General features: G+C 38.4%; 3 protein-coding genes across 6 annotated transcripts; 1 reads left to right on the top strand and 2 right to left on the bottom strand.

The window, feature by feature from the left end:
* The first annotated feature begins 123 nt into the window (after positions 1-123).
* On the top strand, positions 124-2685 carry LOC147275848 (uncharacterized). The gene has a single exon (XM_086254254.1). It carries the CDS (start codon positions 183-185, stop codon positions 2076-2078), a length of 1896 nt encoding a protein of 631 aa, XP_086110380.1. The 5' UTR covers positions 124-182; the 3' UTR covers positions 2079-2685.
* A 4442-nt stretch (positions 2686-7127) lies between these two features.
* On the bottom strand, positions 7128-10794 carry LOC147275849 (uncharacterized). Of its 3 annotated transcripts, none has more exons than XM_086254251.1 (4): positions 10738-10794; positions 10488-10531; positions 10077-10170; positions 7128-9962 (listed from the first exon to the last, which is right to left on the bottom strand). In XM_086254251.1, the coding sequence occupies exon 4, from the start codon at positions 9854-9856 to the stop codon at positions 7559-7561; it is 2298 nt and encodes a 765-aa protein (XP_086110377.1). In that variant the 5' UTR covers positions 9857-9962; positions 10077-10170; positions 10488-10531; positions 10738-10794; the 3' UTR covers positions 7128-7558. The 3 variants fall into 3 exon arrangements, with proteins under 3 accessions (XP_086110377.1, XP_086110378.1, XP_086110379.1); XM_086254252.1 differs by having other exon boundaries at positions 10073-10170; XM_086254253.1 differs by lacking the exon at positions 10738-10794 and having other exon boundaries at positions 10488-10643.
* Positions 10795-12498: 1704 nt separating this feature from the next.
* LOC147275850 (pfkB-like carbohydrate kinase family protein) lies at positions 12499-16482 on the bottom strand. Of its 2 annotated transcripts, XR_015123858.1 has the most exons (6): positions 16000-16482; positions 15252-15499; positions 14773-15064; positions 13876-14028; positions 12886-13467; positions 12499-12802 (listed from the first exon to the last, which is right to left on the bottom strand). XR_015123858.1 is itself a non-coding variant. In XM_086254205.1 (5 exons), the coding sequence occupies exons 1-5, from the start codon at positions 16396-16398 to the stop codon at positions 13081-13083; spliced, it is 1479 nt and encodes a 492-aa protein (XP_086110331.1). In that variant the 5' UTR covers positions 16399-16482; the 3' UTR covers positions 12499-13080. The 2 variants fall into 2 exon arrangements, 1 of the variants encoding a protein (XP_086110331.1); XM_086254205.1 differs by having other exon boundaries at positions 12499-13467.
* Positions 16483-17763: the final 1281 nt, after the last annotated feature.

Below are 17763 nucleotides of genomic sequence, written 5' to 3' on the forward strand. Positions count from 1 at the left end.
CGTTGGTATAACTGTATAAGTGTATAACACTATAACTATCAGGTGGAGATTGACGTTTATCGTTAAAACGACACCAACTACATGTTGTCAAAACTAAAACGACACATTAGGTTTTCTAATCCCAAAAGTTGGCAGTTGAAGATTAACTGTTGAAGTTCTTCTGCTGCTACTACGAGTCTACGATGTCATGCTCTTCAAGAACTGCTTCGAAAGGCAAGTTATCATCTTTATTCACAAACCCGCAAAGACCCAAACCTTCAAATTCCAATAATTCAAGCAAGCTTTCATCTTTGTTCACGAACCAAGGTACACCCACTTCTTCAAATCCCAAAACTTTACCAAAAAACCAAATTCCCAATGTTTCAATCCAAACCCCACTTCAAAGATTCCTCCAAATAAATTGTAATTCAGGCAATGTTACTCTCAGTGAAGCACTGCACTATTTTGACCACATGATTCACATGCAGCCTACTCCTCCAATGTCGTCATTCAATCGTTTATTAGCTGCAGTTGCCAAGAGTAAACATTGCTCTCAAGTTTTCTCACTTTACAGTAAGTTAACATCATCTGGGTTGTTGCCTGATTTCATTACTCTTAATATATTGCTTAACTGCTTTTGTAATGTGAGTCGGGTTTGCGATGGTTTTGTGGTTTTGGGAAGCATTATAAGGAGGGGTTATAGACCAAGTACTGTGACTTATTCATCTTTGGTTAAAGGGTTGTGTGGGGAGGATAGGATTGATGAGGCTACCACCTTGTTTAAGAAAATGACAAAGTTGCGGTGTCAGCCTAGTGTGGTTACCTTTGGTATCTTGATTAATGGGTTGTGTCGAACGGGCAAGACGGATGTTGCACATAAGTTACATGAAGAAATGGCTAATGGGAATGGTGGATATGCTGTTGATTGTAAGCCGAATGTAGTTACTTATGGGACTATTATTGATTGGCTCTGCAAAGATGGGTTGCTAGATAAGGCGAAAGAACTTTTCGTAGAAATGAAAAATAGAGGGATTCTTCCTGATGTGGTTGTATATAGTGCCCTAATACATGGTTTGTACTATAATGAGAAATGGGAAGCGGGTAAAGCTTTGTTAAATGAGATGGTGGATCACGGTGTCAGGCCTAATGTAGTAACATTCAATGTGTTAATAGCCGCGCTTTGCAGAAGGGGAAATGTGAAAGAAAGCAGTGATTTGCTAAAGTTGATGATTCAAAGAGGTATGGATCCTAATATCTATACTTACAACACTTTGATGGATGGCCTCTGTTTGGTGGGTATGCTTAATGAAGCGAAAGAGCTATTTCATTCTATCTCAAGGAGAGGGTGTGAACCTGATGTTGTTAGCTACAATGTGTTGATCAATGGATACTTCAAGAATAAGAAGATACAGGAAGCTATCAGTCTTTACAAGGAAATGATTCGCAAAGGAACTAGGCCGACAGTAATAACCTATAATGCCTTATTAACTGGTCTTTTTCAGGTAGGTAATGTTCAGGATGCACAGAAAATGTTTGGTGAGATGCAAACTCAGGACCTGTTACCCAATTCAACTACATATAAAATATACTTGGACGGGCTTTGCAAAAATGAACGTGTACCAAAGGCAATGGAAATTTTTCATAATTTAGAAAATTGCAACATTGAACTTACTGCTGATATGTTCAATTGCCTTATTGATGGATGCTGTAAAGCAGGGAAGCTTGACATTTCTTGGGACCTATTTAAAAAAATGTCAAATGAAGGCCTGGTACCAAATGTTATAACCTATGCCATAATTATTCATGGGCTCTGTATACACGGGCAACTGGAAAAGGCAAATGATTTGTTCTTAGAAATGGAAGGAAAGGGTTGTGTTCCAAATGTCATCATTTATAATATCCTTATGCGTGGTTTCTGCCAAAATGATGACTCGACAAAAGTGGTTGAACTTCTTCATAAGATGTTTGAAAGAAATCTGTCACCAGATGACCATACAATCTCCATTGTCATAGACTTGCTCTCGAAGGATGAAAAATATCGTGAATGTCTGGACTTGCTTCCAACATTTCCTGTCACTAGCCGAAGGAAGATGACATGATAAGTTTTAAGTCACTAGCATGAATTTTCGGTCATTCCTAATCCGAAGGTCTTCTGATTCTGTTCAGTGTTCACACATTCAACCAGAAGTTACATTGTCATGATCTCAAATGGCCAATTGTTATTGTATTCAAAGCAAATACTGTAGTGGGGGCATCTGTGCGAGGGAAGATCAGATCTACAGTGTAGTGTGAGCAATTGAATTTTTATTCATCAGTGGCTGCAATCAGTGTGTGACTACCCTGAATCAAGGTTGCAAAGAAACAAGATTTAGTGCAGCGTACTTGTGAATATCAAAATTACATTGTTCTCCTGGTCTCTCGTACTATGACATGGTGTTAAGTACAAGAGAGGGTCACCTCAAGAAGTCACTGTTCTATGAACCTCGTCAATGTTACTCTTTTGCCAGTTAATGAGAGAACATGATCTGCGGAGGGGTAGTACCGTAGTAGCCAGTTGATCTCCTGTTCTACTTGATAATTTTGTAATACTGGTATAGAACTTCTTTTTATTGCACTAAACCTTATTTTTTTGAAATATTGACGTTGAGCATTTAATAAGAATTGTAAATTTATGTACTAAGCATAACTGGTAATATTGCCATTCTGAAAATGCTATACATACTAGCTACTTGCTCTTGATTTCTACAATGATCAATGATATAATAAATTACTCTTGATTTCTTTTGCTAAATGGCTCCATATATAATAAAATTGAGGGTCTTGTAGAATATGCTTTTACTTGTACCATCTGCTCGACATCCCAGAGGGCAAATGGATATCAAGCATGAAGAATGAAGACACCCACATGAATACAAGTAGTTTATATTTTTGAAGGAAACAACAATGCTACTAATTTTTGGATGGATGACAACTAAAAGAGACTGGACAAACTCTTCCAAAAGGATTCAAGCCTAATCTGCTTTACCAACTAGATTTCCCACCATATTTATATATACATCTCTCTCTCTCTCTCTCTCTCTCTCTCTCTCTCTCTCTCTCTCTCCAATCAAATATGGACCCGAGTCATTTAAAAAACTTCTTCCTGTCATTCAACAATAAAAGTTCAAATGATGACCACAAAAATAGCATGTATTAACAGATATCACCCTAACACAAGTTAGTCCACCAACACTAGGTTCTGTTTGATTAGCAGATCATTGGTCTTTAATTGTTTTTTTTTTTTTTTGGGTGGATTAATGAATTATGGGTTTGTACTAAAGCTAAGCTAGTGCTTTAATAAACGTTTCTTTACAGCATAGAAGACCATCTGATGATGAGGGTAATCCCATACAATCATACTAAGACCTCTCTAATGACTTAAAATTTTCTCCTTCTATCTCCTGCTTTCCACTGAAATGGTGAGACCCAAATGATTGGGGAGATCACAGGTGAATTGAAAGGCTCTAATAAGTAAGAACAACAAGAATAACGATTATTGCATTAATTTATTAATCTTTACAAATCTTAAACCAGTAGATCAGAGTACCAGGATTTGGTAACACTCTGTTGAAACTAAGCAAGTAGCTCTACAATGATTCATGAAAGAAGTCATGAAAGCATAAGTAACACATAAGCAGACAAGGTAGTATTGGTTGGCACCCCTCCTTTTTCTCACTTTGTAGTCTTTCATCCCTAAATTCTCATCCCTCTCAAGTCCTATCAAAGTTTCAAACCCCACAAACAAGTACTTGGATTCCATTTTTCCAACTTTTCCTTCAACACATGAGAATCAGAACCACAATTATAACAATACTCATTCCACCCGTAGACCTTGATTTGTTGTCACATCATGACACTCCATACATTGCAAATTGCATTCTCTCTCTTTTAGCTTGTGGATACACTAGCTTGTGCAGTTTTTTTTTTTTTGGTTCTTTCTTTTAATCTTCCATCCCGACAACACAAAATCATATCAAACAGTTGAGCAGCTACAGTTCTCAATATCCAGGAGATCTGACCACCTGAATTATGAGCCTCACATATCACATAAGTAAAAATCTAAGGCACTTTTTTATTTTTTTTTTCATTTTAGGGTTGACCCATCTTGTAGATATGGTTTGGCATGGAAGAAGAATATGCATATGGTACACTGAAATCTTGAAGAGATATGCCAACTTAATTAAAGCTCAATATAGTCTCTATCCTTCCCCTAATATCTTTCCTAGAAAAGAAAAAGAACCCACAAAAATAAACAAACCAAAAGGGTATTAGAAGGAAATTAAGCCTTAATTTGCAGAGTCATATGTTCACATTGGCACTATATAAATCTTTGTCAACATATTAATTATTAAGTGAGGCATGGAAGAGACATAGAGAAAACTGTATCATACTCATGCCCGCCTGATGCTGCTTGTTTCAGCGGCCGGCTGCAAATTCCGGCCACAGCTTCTCTCTACTACTTTAAACTTTGCCTCAATTGAAAATCTGCTTCTGCATAAAAGCTAATAATAATTAAACGACAAAGTAACTAACCTGTTGTTCTTCATGACATAGGAGGCTTTTCATGATCAGTACTGCATTTTTTTGTATGATGTATACATAACTGAATTGTTTCTCCTTGTTGAGGGGAATGAAGCCTGGTCCGAAATCATTCAAATGATCGTGTTTAAGCTTCACTGAGAAAGATCTCGAACCAGACAACATTCCCCTCAACTGTTGAGAGAGATTGAGAGAGAGAGAGAGAGAGAGAGAGATTTGATATGGCCATGCATTATATTTCATGGGGTCCTTGGTTGTTATATACGTAAGGATGAAAGGAGAGATCTTTTCCCGGTCACATGACAATATGACATATTGACATGGAGTCCACTTTCTACACTGCTGCTAACATTACTTTTCGCACACAGCAAATTAACATCCAAAAAACTAAAAAACAAAGAATAAAAGAGGAAATATATAATCCTCCTACATATACATATTTGTGAATTAATTGTTATATAGTGAGGTCAACCCAAATACCTACTTTTATTTTTAGGTACTTAAACTATATATATCATGGAGCAAGCTACGGTCGACTTTCCAAAACAGCTCTCCCCTGACTCTTTACCAAGGCCTATGTATAATGTATATAGTATACACTTTATAGCTGGCTTTTAACATAAAAACTAATTAAGTTAAAACTTGGACCATGTTAGGAATTGTGTGGATCAAATGTAATTATACCATATTGAAAATGTGATTGTCTATCATTAGTTATATTAAGTGGAATCTCTGGGTAGCATTAATTTGAGATAAAACCTCATACTTGAACGCTCTTAATTTGATTAAATTAGAGACAATATTAGTGTAATATGAGGACCGAAAGACGTGATTCACCCCCCCCCCCCCCCCCCCCCAAACACACACACACACACACACACACACACACACACACACAATGCTTTGCGGATACATGTCTTTTAGTTGAACCTTACAGAGATTAATTAGTTAGTACTTGAATTAGTTTTGAGGGTGGTACTGTTGGTTTCAAGATCTTGAACTTGTGTTTATTGCAACTCTCAAGTAAAGTATATGTCTTTTGCTTGCCACTGGGGTAAAGGGACGGTGATATCTGCAGGTGGGAGAACCTTCACCAATGATGACATGCATATGTGCAGCAGCTGGTGTGATGCCAAGCTTAAATCCCAAGCTTAACACAGATTTAAAGAAGAAAGGAAAAGGGACAAAAGAATTAAAGTGGAATATAAAGTCATTATATGTGCACAATGACCCGCTAATGTTTGTCTTGATCCACTTTTTATTATGTGAAAACCTCTATATTTCATTTTAAAATGGCTCATATTATTGATTGTGTTATTAGTCTTTTTAGAGTGTGGCATTGATTGTAGAAGAAACATATGCAATATAATACAACCAAGTCAAACTTAGCGCACAAATTTATATAATGTGGAAGAGAGAAGCATACAAATTAATAAAGTTGTTCTTAGAGATTGGAATCAAAATGAACTTTTAATTGGGCCCCCATGTTGTTTGGAGTAGCTGGCCTAATAAAGTTTCTCTCATTTGGCTATTACTACAAAAAAAGTAGATAAATGTAGGTATCACCAGTCAAGTTTAATACAAGAAGCTCGTGGAATCATTACCTCTACGCATTTATATATTAAAGATGTTATGCTCAGCCTACAAGTCAAAGTGCCTTTCCGAGTACGCATCTGTTCCCACATTTCAAGCATCCATGTTCTCTTCTCCTCATAAAGTGTGGTCAATTTCCATCTTGGTATTTGAAAACTTAGGTATATATCAGAACCGAATTTTTATAGGTATCTTTTTTCATTTTGCTGCAGAATTCCTTAGGCTATGAAAATACATGAACATACATGAGCTTCTCTGGCTTCTATTATATATACATCTTAAAGGAAAAACCCAGTACTTAGACAATAAAAAGGTAATAATGTAGCACATGAATGAATCAATGATATACAATAGAGCCAGCAATAAATGTGTGAATGTGAAAGGACATGTTGATGAATGATGAGCTTTCATGTTTTAGATTTATGACAAGAAAATTTTTTCAACTCTATAATCTGAGGCGAAAATGTTGGATGCTCATTGTCAACAAACGTGTATTAAAGTCATAGTTCCTTTGGCATTCTAGCTATTCTTTATTTAACTCTATAAAAACATTCGATGTCTGCTATAGCTCAACAGGCAAACAAATGGCTGAGATATTTGACTTGCATATTTCAACTTCCTCAACTCAAAGCATTGGACTTTGTGTTTGAACTTCTTATGATAATCTCTACATGTTTGCTATTATAGGGCGCTGAAAACTTGGAAAGATCTTGGAGCATTTTCACGTCCTTAGCCCAAACAAAGAACAATTAGTGGCTGAAATGTTTGACTAGCATGTTTCTACTAAATTCTTATAAAATAATTTATGCATGCCAAAGTGCAACAGGTAGACATACAACAAAAATAGCTCAATACTATAATGCCTATATAACCATTCAAAAGGTAAAGTCAGCCTTTAATCGAAGTCATATTGGTAAAGAAACAGCCATCTAGAATATAAGGTGCGAAAGTAATATGATTAACTGAACATTGATTATCCTGGAAGTAATATGTCTAAGAATATGTCCTGAAAACACATAGGTTTTAGTTAATTTTTGATTATCTGAAAGTAATATGTCTAAGAAAGATTGTTTATCTTTTTTAGTTAATTTTTTTTATCCTGGAATTTCGCACCTTATATTCTAGATGGCTGTTAAATAGGCAATATTACTTTCAGATAATCGCTGTTTAGTTAAAGTAATATTGTGTCAATCGAAATTCCTGTAGTTTCAGATAAAACCTTATATTCAAATGGTGCGAAAGAAATATTGGTAACTGAACATTGATTATCTGAAAGTAATATGTCTGAGAAAGATTGTTTATCTAAGGAAGCCTATGAACACACAAAAGAATTCAAATAAAAAAAAAAATCCAAAAAAAAAAAAAGAATAAATAAGAAAAGTCTATATCTTCTCTGCACAGTATCAAACTATATGGGCGCTGAACAAGTTGTTCGGAAATGTCCAGTCTGATTACAGCGGCTGCAATGCACAACTCGTTTTGCACGACCACCATCTTCTGTGCGGATTCGCCTTTTCCTCGGTCGTCCAGGGGGCCGAAGTGACTTTGGCGGGTTTATGACAACCCACAAATCTGCATTATCTTCATTGTGAAATCCAACCATCTCCTTCCAAAGAGTTCTATCTGGAATTGGATGTATTGTCTCTGAGTAGGCTTTGCGATAATTTGCCACAGTGAAACAGCTTTCAGTGAACCGATAAACGTTCTGCCCACAAGAGTCGAGAGCTTTCACTGCATGAGCACATGGCAGCCCACATAGCTGCCATCCACGACATGCACAACAACGGGTACGAATATCCACTCTATGTGATCCTTCATGGGATCTAACTTCAAATTCAGCTTCGTTTGCACGGATAACATTACAGGTTTGAGCAAGCTCAACTGCCTTTCCCACAAAGTTTTCAGCAGAAGGAACGAGTATGCTTGTCCACTGCATGCTCATTTCACGGCGCTCATTGAACCAAGTCATCAGCTGTCGTCGGATACACTCCATCATTTGAATTATTGGAAGCCCAGATGCTTCTACTATCCAAGAATTTAGGGATTCGACCACATTAGCCGTCAAATGCCCAAGCCTTGTCCCCTCAAAATATGCTGTTGCCCACAAGCGAGGTGAAATTTGTTTAATCCAATGGGCTGCTTCTGGTGATATAGCTTCAATCTCAAGAATTTTTTGTTCAAATTCCGTGTCAGTAAGAGCATAAGCAGCATCCCAGAGAAGGCCAACAAGCAGAGTATTATTAAATTCCTTTCGTAAACTTTCACTTAAGTGGCGCATACAAAACCCATGAAAAGCAGTTGGGAAGTTTATTTCCACTGCATCGACAATACCCTTTTGTCTATCAGACAAAATTGTAAGCTTTGGCATGTACTCTGCATAATTTTCAAGTAGGACACGGATCTCAGAGAGGAACCACATCCAATTCTCATCGTTTTCTTCATCAACCACCCCAAACGCCAATGGAAATAAAGCTCCATCTCCATCAAATCCAGTAGCAAAAAGCAAAGTCCCAAGATACTTGCTTTTCAGAGCAGCTCTATCGAGTCCAAGAAGAGGCCGGCACGCATTCAAAAACCCATATATTGATGCATGTAATGAAACAAAAAGACGCTGGAAGCAGTTATCATCAGGATTCCCATAAACCTGTGCAATACTTCCTGGATTGGTCCGTCTGATCTGATCACAATATTGAGGAAGGAGGCGATAATCTTCCTCAAAAGATCCACGAACAGCAGCCATGAGCCGTTCCTTTCCCCTCCATGCCTGCTTATATGATAACGCGATCCCATGAACTCGATGAATCTCTTCTAGTATCTCTTTTGGTTTGTAATTGGGATTTTCCCTCAGCCGTTGCTCCACAGAATTTGCAACCCACTGGACCGAGGCTTGTTGATGACCAAGATGGGTGATTCCAGCACAAGTGTGTTCTTCATGAATGGTCCTTATTGTGAAGGTAGGAACACCTGGAAGCTTTGCAGCATGAATTCGCCAAGAGCATCCTTCACTTGCACATTTGGCAGTGAAGCGAGTCTTGTCAGACTTGACAGTCTGCAACTCAAAGTGAAGCGCAATAGCTGCATCTCTCAGTGCCCTTCGACAGCTCTGAACATCAGGAAACTCTTGCCCAACAGCCAGCTGGTGATTAGAAGATGCAGGTAGGGCTCGAGACTGAAGGACAAGAGGACTATCTATAACCTCGGACTGCTGCAAAGGAATGTCTAGGGCAGGTACAATACTCATGTCCTGATTTTGATCCATCGCTAAATCAAAATTTTCGTGAAGATCATGGTTCTCCACAACAGCCAATTCATGATTATCAGATAAACCCAACTTGTGAGTCACCACGGTAAGAGCAAGTTCATTATCATGGTTGTGAACATCAACATTCTCTTGATCACCTTCAAGGCCATTGTCGTGATCCAACTCCAAACCTTCTTCAAGATCTTGTATATGCGTATGTTGAAGAGCTATCTCATGTTGATTTGTTTGATCAAAAGCTAATCCATGATCAATGGCATGTCTAAAATCTGGCTTATTGTCATGAGTACTATGCTCTAATTCCAAATCCTGATCATGGGCATGTGCCAATTCAAAGTTATGACTTTGATCCATAACCAAATTGTGATCATGTCCCAGTCCTAGATGTGAACTCTGCCTCAATGGTAAATCATGATTTTGCCCGAGAATTAAATTATGGTTTGCCATTACAAGTCCAAAGGTTAACAGAATCAAACTCTCCCAATTCAATCAAAAGCTCAACTTACAGCTGAAAAAAGTTCTGCCTACTATGTGTCAGTGTTTCCAAGTAAACCTGTATCACAAAGAATGTATTTTTGGACCAAATTAATATTCTTTACCATTGACACTGAAAAATAAGATATACACTCCAAAGTCAAACTATATAGCACAAGATATCATTACCTACATTTATTTGTCTTTGTCTTTCTTTGTCGAATCAGTGAAAATTACAGTCGGTATAGATTGAGATCAGCACATAGTATCCTCTGGGGCATGAATTCCTAAGCGAATAAGTTAAAAAAAACCAAAAGAGAGAAAATTAAACTAATGATACAAGAATTCATACAGATATATGAACAACGCAGATTAAAAATTTCATGAACTCTGTTTGGTTGCTGAGAACAACCACAAATATAACAAAAATGTGAACCCCAACCAATTGGGCTCTGACAAGAAAAAGAAAACCAACTGGGTTTACTAGAATTGAGTTACTCATTATATTTCTGTGGAAAAAGCAGATAATTTTCCTGGGATTTCTCGGCAACCAAACATAAAAATTCCCGCCAGGAAAATAAAGTGGTAGTGCGTTAGAACTCACGGAATTAAGTCTCCCCCAGAAACAAGCAGAAGCTCAAACTGAACCTGCAAAATTAAACCAAAAAAAAAAAATACAATTAAAACATAGCAGTTCAGATTCTAGAGAAGGACGACAATAGAATAGCATAGATGCATATAATGAAAAAAAAAAAAAAAAGAAGCAAACTTTAATTGTTTTGAAGGAAAAAGAAAAAAAAAAAGAGCAGAGAGAGAGAGGGGTTTGAGTTTGGCGGGTGGGTGAGAGGGAAAACCTGAAAGGAGAAGGGTAGAGAAGGGGAAGGCACAGAAATTTTGCAGGGGCACCAAGGGCAGCGAATGGACTTGGGAGATTCTAGGGTTACTCAATTTTGAGGGTATTTATGTCATCCTAGTTTCCTTTGTCTCCTAATTTTTTGAAATTCCCATATTGCCCCATCCCTCTCTATTTCTTTTTGTTTTTTCATCGGTTTTGAAATTTAATAAATTTTATTGTTGATGTTGTGCGAGAGTTGTCGGTAATGTCGGAGAGACGTGAGCTGGGGGGCAATAAAGGAAGAGAGGTAATGTTACAATGGTATGCGCGTTGTTTCGTGGAAGATGAGGGCTACGAGCAGTAGGGGCAATTATAAATTGGGCGACCATAAGGGCACTTTTGTACTTCGGTCATCATCTTGACGACCCTTTTGGGAGTTTACATGTTATTTCCATCAAAACCAGGCCTCCTTTACTCGCTCTCTTGCGGAGGCCAATTCAATTTGGAAATGTTTTCCTGGGCCAAGCCCAAATACTAAATTGCCTCTTTCAAGCATTTATCACCTGGGGGGGTGGTTCAGACCACCCTAATCCACTAAGTTGACCACCCCACTTAAATTTTTACCATTTTTTGCCCATTTTGCCCCTACATTAAAAAAAAAAAAAACCATTTCCAATTTTGGTCGGCCACCCTCCCATCCGCCACGGAGCTTCACGACGTCGATTAGCCGCGCACGGTGGTCGGATGAACAAGGGAAGACCAGGGTTGGACTCGTCGTGACCTGGGGAACAAAACCCAAGTGGTCCGGCGTCTCAACTCTGCCGGAAAAGGAAGATCGCCGGCGAAGGGGCCGATCGGGTCACGACGTCGATTAGCCGCGCATGGTGGTCGGATGAGCAAGGGAAGACCAGGGTTGGACTCGCCGTGACCTGGGGAACAAAACCCAAGTGGTCCGGTGTCTCAACTCTGCCAGAAAAGGAAGATCGCCGGCGAAGGGGCCGTCGGGTCTTCGCCTGGGCCGATCGGATCTTCGCCTGGGCCGATCGGGTCTTCGCCTGAGTGGGTGGGTCTTCGCCTGGGAGGGGTGGGGTCGACCGGCGAAGGGGGGAGGTGGGGTCGCGCCGGCGGTGGGGAGGGGGTGGGGTTGCGTCGGCGGCGGGGAGGGGTGGCCGGCCAAAATTGGAGATGGTTTTTTTTTTTTTAATGCAGGGGCAAAATGGGCAAAAAAGGGCAAAAATTTAAGGGGGGTGGTCAACTTAGTGGATTAGGGTGGTCTAAATAGCCCCCCCCCTTTATCACTATTAAACTTTTCGATGAGTACAATATAAAATCTTTATTGTTTTCGTAATTAGAGAATTAACATAGTTTGGACTTTAGACTAATGTCAATGACTATCTGTTTTTTTAGATTACAGGGGAGGGGAAGGGTTCGAACCCAAGTGTATAGGGGGGAGCTTTTGACCTCGACCAATCAGGCAACCTCAATTCACAATGTCAATGACTATCTAGTTTAATGATGACATTCAATCTCTATTTTTGAAAGGAAATCCTGAGTTAGACTAATGTCTATCTCTTTCAAGTTTAAAACATGAAGTTTTCCAAATTTTAGAAAAAACAATAGGATTTAATTAGACGGATTAGTTTATTGAGAAATTGATTTTTATTTTCTACTGCCCTGCTAAATGTGCTAGTATTTTTTGTTTAATAAGTAGGAATTAGCATCACAGTATGTGAGAACCATCAATTTGAGCCCTACAAAGTAAACACAAGACTTGGGAAAATAAGGGGAACCAATCTGTAAAATTGCAAGCCAAGTGCCAATGGCCTTTGGGTCAAATATATCCATGAGTTTTACAGTTTCAAAAATTTCAATTACATACAATATTTTCTTTTCCCATATTGCATATCAGGCAAAAAATTTCACCTCCCACAACGATGCAAATGCAAAGGATACAAGGCACCACCTCCATAAGCATTATGTTGTAATGGTGCAAAGAATGGAACATCTTTGCGCAGGGGTGTAAAAGAATTGCTTGCAGAAACCTGGAAAGCAAAAGCTGTGTCATGCCAGAGCATCCTAGTCTCCTACAAGAACCAAATCAAAACGTCACCTACAATACTTGGTAAATCAAAAGATAAACTTCAAGCTATGCATGCTCGTGAACTACCGCTCGAACTAATGTTTTCCCCACAAAGTATTTCACTATGATCCTATCTGCAACGAACCCAGAATGCTTTCACTGTACTCAACCCAGGCCTTGTCTCATGGAAGCAGAACTGCAAGGGTGTAATCAAACCCAGAGAATGAAATAGCTCCAATAAAACAGAGTTCATTGCTAAAAGCCAACTGCTGTTATGATCTGTTAACATGGCACTTGTCTCTCTAACAGTGTCAATTTGAGCTGAGGAAGCAATTCGGATATCACATTCTGCAAGGATACACAATTCATCTGGTTGTCACTTCCATTTCTGACCACTTTTGAGAGAAATGTGATTTCCTGAACACCCAAACTTTTATCAAACACTTCATTCCAACATTTGTCATCCTCGTTGAGATTTGACGCCTTCATAAGTTCTATTACTTTCTCTAAGGTTGCCACGTTCCTACCAGCACCACAACCCATGGCGGTTGCAGCACCCACTGCATTTGCAATTGCTAATGTATTAACCATTGGCATATTGTGGATAAAACCATATGCAACAGCAGCTACAAAGCTATCTCCGCATCCAACAGTGTCCATAACATTTACCTGCACATTTCAGAGTGAAAAATAAAGTTTCATAATTGCATCAACCAATAAAGAAAGCTGGAACAGAATTCAAACAAGCTAGAACAACAGAATATAGAGGTACTACTTGGGTGTATCATTATTTTGGCCTAAACAATCTGGTAGTCCAAGATACACACTCACAGACACACACGTCAAGGAAACAAGCATATCCAAAGCATGCATATCACTTTTTCTAATATATAACAAACATGACTTTGGCATGAAAGGGTTTCCATGATGGTGAACCAACAAGCAATATGTATAAAATTTTATATAGATTTAGACACAGAAATCTAAGAAGTAAATATGTACCACTGTTAAATCATAAAACATGTAAGCAAAAAGTTCACAGCAACATCATAAGAGAGTCAAATTAGAAACTTATACCTTGAATGCTGGTGCACAAGAGATACTTGACCTAGTTATTAGAATTGATCCCCTTGGGCCCATTTTAACAATGACCCATTTTGTGTGCACCCCTTGCTTGAGCAACTCCTGCCCTGCTAATATTGGGCTTTTAATGCCAGTCAATGACTCAGCCTGGAAAATCATTAATATCAACAGAATGGATTAGCAGGGCAGCAAGACAGAACCAAGCAGCAAAACCTAAGATAGATTTTCTTTTTCACAATCTTGATGTATATATCATTTAAATGTCAATATGCAATGCATAATTTTGGTACAGATTCATACAGAATAACCATTAATCTACAATTGGGAACTTATTTAAGGAACTAGAGAGTAGAGATCATTAACAGTGAGCAATCACCAAAATCATGTCATGTGAATATGGTCAGCCATGTTCCCAGCTAACATCCAACAATTTGCAACATATGAAAAGCACTTACTAAAGCTTGTTCTATATGGCATCATCTATAACTACCTTACTGAATCTTGAATTAGAAAATCATATATGCTAATCACCATATCCGAATTAGATGGTTTACAAGATTCTGCCCACATTTATATTTACCACGTCAATCCCTAACTTGTATAACTTATCAAAAGGTCACTTTTTTCTGAGACCACACAAAACACATCTATCAGGTCAGAAAACACAAAAGACATCTACATGACATCTATGTCTCTTTGTACGATGCAGGCACCTACAAAACATATGGATGCCAAACCTAGTCAAAGAAATGCTAGTCCAACTTTATCAACTCCATTTTTAATGGAGTAAAGAAGTGGCTGTACACTCTAGAACGCGACTGACTGACAAAGATGAATCAACTTGGAGAGAAAATATCATAGGGATGAATAGCCATGAACAATATGTCAAACCTCATCAGAAGTTAGAAGAAGAACGTCACTCATCTTCAACAACTGGCTAAATGCTCCTCGTTCTTCAGGTGTACCAGCAGAAAGGCTCTTTCCACGTGGTCCAGGATCGAAAAAAACTGTTGTTCCAACTTCAGCAGCATACTCTATAGCTGATACTATTACAGCAGGAGGGAGCTCATCAAAGCCATAGCCATTACAGAACAGAATCTTCGACTGTTTTATGGCCATCTTGACTTGTCCAGATAATTTGCTCATCCAATTGAATGCAGGCTCTTTACTGAAATCAGCTCGACTGATACATAAAACAAGTTGGTTCAGATTGCCATTCTTTACAAAAGAGAGAATGATGATAAATAATAACTACATTGAGATGAAGTACAACCCATATGACCACTCGCTGAGGGACAGCAATCAGAAAGCATTTTTGAAGGCCCGGGGAATTAAATTACTAAAAGAAGAGAAAGGTGGAAAAAACTTACCTGCAAAAACCATGCCTTTGCAACGGATCCACTAGAACCCAGCATAAAAGCGTTTCATACGAAACACTAGAGCTGTCAACATCAGTATATTCGTTCATGCCAACCATACCAATTCCTTCATCCTGTAGAACATCTTCGAGAAATTTTCCATATACTTCGTCACCCACATGACCAATTGCAATGCAACGAAGCCCCAATCTCGCTGCTGCTATAGCCATATTGCAGTTGCCACCAGCTTCCCAGTATTGCTAAATGTAAGAACCATATAATCAACGTTGAAGAATTTATCAATAGATACATATAACTCATTTAAGATTGAAAATATGTTATTCAAGGTTCTTTATAGACACTACATAAAGAAAAAATAACATCAACAAAATAAGAAAGAAATATTCAAATTACGATGAATTGGGATCATCAAAGAGAAAAGAAACATATTTCTTACAAACCAATAGCATTAACCATTATATGGAGTCGAAAGTTAAAAGCTTGACTACAAAGCAAGCTTTAATACAAGAATCCCAAAAAATAAAAGACTCCAAAATTGCTCGAGAGTGAAAAGAAATTAGCACTTGTTGTAACAAATTCAGCTCTTTTATTTACTTAATTTCTGGAAGAAAAAGTGAAGAAGCTATCCACTAGCTCAAGTGGGTTCATTTCAATGGTACAGTTTGTTGAAGAAAAAACACAAATGGCAAAGAATAAAACTTATGAAGCATTCTCAAAAGGTGAGAAAGGAGAAGCAAACCTTATCGGGCGGCGAGGCCGACAAGCGGTCCATGTAAGCTTTCCGGTCGTCAATATCGGGCGGGGGCAGTTTCGGGACATTGAGGACGATATCGACGCAGAGATTGCCTAGAGTGGCAACGTCTATGTCTTTGACAGCGGCGGCGCTCTTGGACTTGCAGTCGTGTACGGAGCCATTGAGTGCATAATTGTTGGAGCTGGAGTTTGGAGTGTGTTTGGGCACGGAGATGTCGACGAGCCCTTTGGTGCGGTTGAAGACGGAGTAATGGGTGCGAGAGATTGGCGCGAAAATGGGTTGGGGTTGGCTTAGCCTGGGGTTGTAGGGGAAGATCGGGTGAGACTGAGAGGAGGGTACATGGTGAGGAATTGGGGATTTTACGGTTATGGTGCACTGATGCATTCAGACTCAGAAGAGAGAGAGAGAGAGAGAGAGAAGCTGAAAGAGAATGAAGGAAACGAAAACCAACTGACGCTGAAATGTGGAGAGTAGAATGGAAACGAAACCAATACCGGTTCCAGTCAAGTTGACAATGCAACTTTCAGTTTTTTGCTCCCACCACCACCAGTGGTTATCTTTCTTTATTTCTTTATTAATTTGCTCTCTTATTTTTTTTTAATTGGTCAAAGTTGAACTTAGTACCTCAACTATATACAATTTCAACTTACTACTTCGTCTTCAAAAAGTAGGATTGCGTATTCATATTTTAATTTTGTGACAAATTAGTACTTTCGTTAAGTATTCTGTTAGGAGGCCCGTTAAGTGATAACGTGGCACTGAGTTGGTGTATAGTTCGTGGCTATATGTCATTACCATAATAAATCCCACCCAAACTCGAAATATGGGTATCTGAATCTCACTTTTCAAAGACGGGGTACTAAGTTGAAATACGTGGTATAGTTGATATGCTAAGTTGAACCTTGCCCTTTTTAATTGGAGAAAATGTATTTTTAGTCCCTATGTTTTACCTTGCAATCAATTTTAGTTCTTATGTTTTCAAAATTGCCAATTTGGTCTTTGTGTTTATATTTGCAAGAAATTTTAGTCCACCACCACCAATTGTGGCGGCGAATTTGTGGTGAATTTCTCTTATTATGTCCAATAGAGAAAGATAGAAAGAAAGTTGATGGGGAAGAGAGGGATAGAGGGAGGGTGAGGATAGTGGTGGTGTGTTGTTGTCGGTGGTGGAAGGGAATAGAGGGATGATTTTGGTGATAGTAGACTAAAATTGTTTGCAAACATAAACACAGGGACCAAATTGGCAATTTTAAAAATACAATGACCAAAATTGATTATAAGGTAAAACACATGTACTAAAAATGCATTTTTTTCCTTTTTAATTTGTATAAACTCCCCTTTTAAATTATTGAGCCATAGGATTTTTTATATTATAAGAAATTATTGTATGTCGCATTTTTGGTCAGACTCAGAACATATGTTGGTTGAGAGGCAAATTTTTTTTTTTCCCCATTTTGAGATGCATTATAAAATAATAAAGGGAAAAGGAAAACTGTTGGTCATGTCAATCTTGCTTGTACAAGTTGGTGTGGAGAAAGAACAATTGTGAGTTGTGTTTTTTGGTGAAAGAATGGATGGGTTAACATTGGAAATATTAATTCCAAGGACATATGGGAGAGTTGCATAGGGTGCATAAGATAAAAGTGGCTTGACTTGTTCTTTTAGCTTTAATAATCATTTTGAAAGCTAGGTCCACTATTAGAGGTCCATATGTAATATGCATGTTCTAACTGTTCCCTTACACTTCCC

The sequence above is a fragment of the Dryas octopetala genome, chromosome 8, assembly GCF_963921425.1.
Source record: "Dryas octopetala chromosome 8, drDryOcto1.1, whole genome shotgun sequence".
In the NCBI taxonomy this organism is placed as follows: Eukaryota; Viridiplantae; Streptophyta; class Magnoliopsida; order Rosales; family Rosaceae; genus Dryas; species Dryas octopetala.

What these genes read in the sequence shown, in the direction of transcription:
- LOC147275848 (XM_086254254.1), top strand. Translation starts at nt 183, where the DNA reads ATGTCATGCTCTTCAAGAACTGCTTCGAAAGGCAAGTTATCATCTTTA.
- LOC147275849 (XM_086254251.1), bottom strand. Translation starts at nt 9,856, where the DNA reads ATGGCAAACCATAATTTAATTCTCGGGCAAAATCATGATTTACCATTG.
- LOC147275850 (XM_086254205.1), bottom strand. Translation starts at nt 16,398, where the DNA reads ATGCATCAGTGCACCATAACCGTAAAATCCCCAATTCCTCACCATGTA. An exon ending in TTCTTCTAACTTCTGATGAG is followed by an intron (nt 14,029 to 14,772) that starts GTTTGACATATT and finishes ATGATTTTCCAG; the next exon opens with GCTGAGTCATTGACTGGCAT. An exon ending in CTTGTGCACCAGCATTCAAG is followed by an intron (nt 13,468 to 13,875) that starts GTATAAGTTTCT and finishes TGAAATGTGCAG; the next exon opens with GTAAATGTTATGGACACTGT.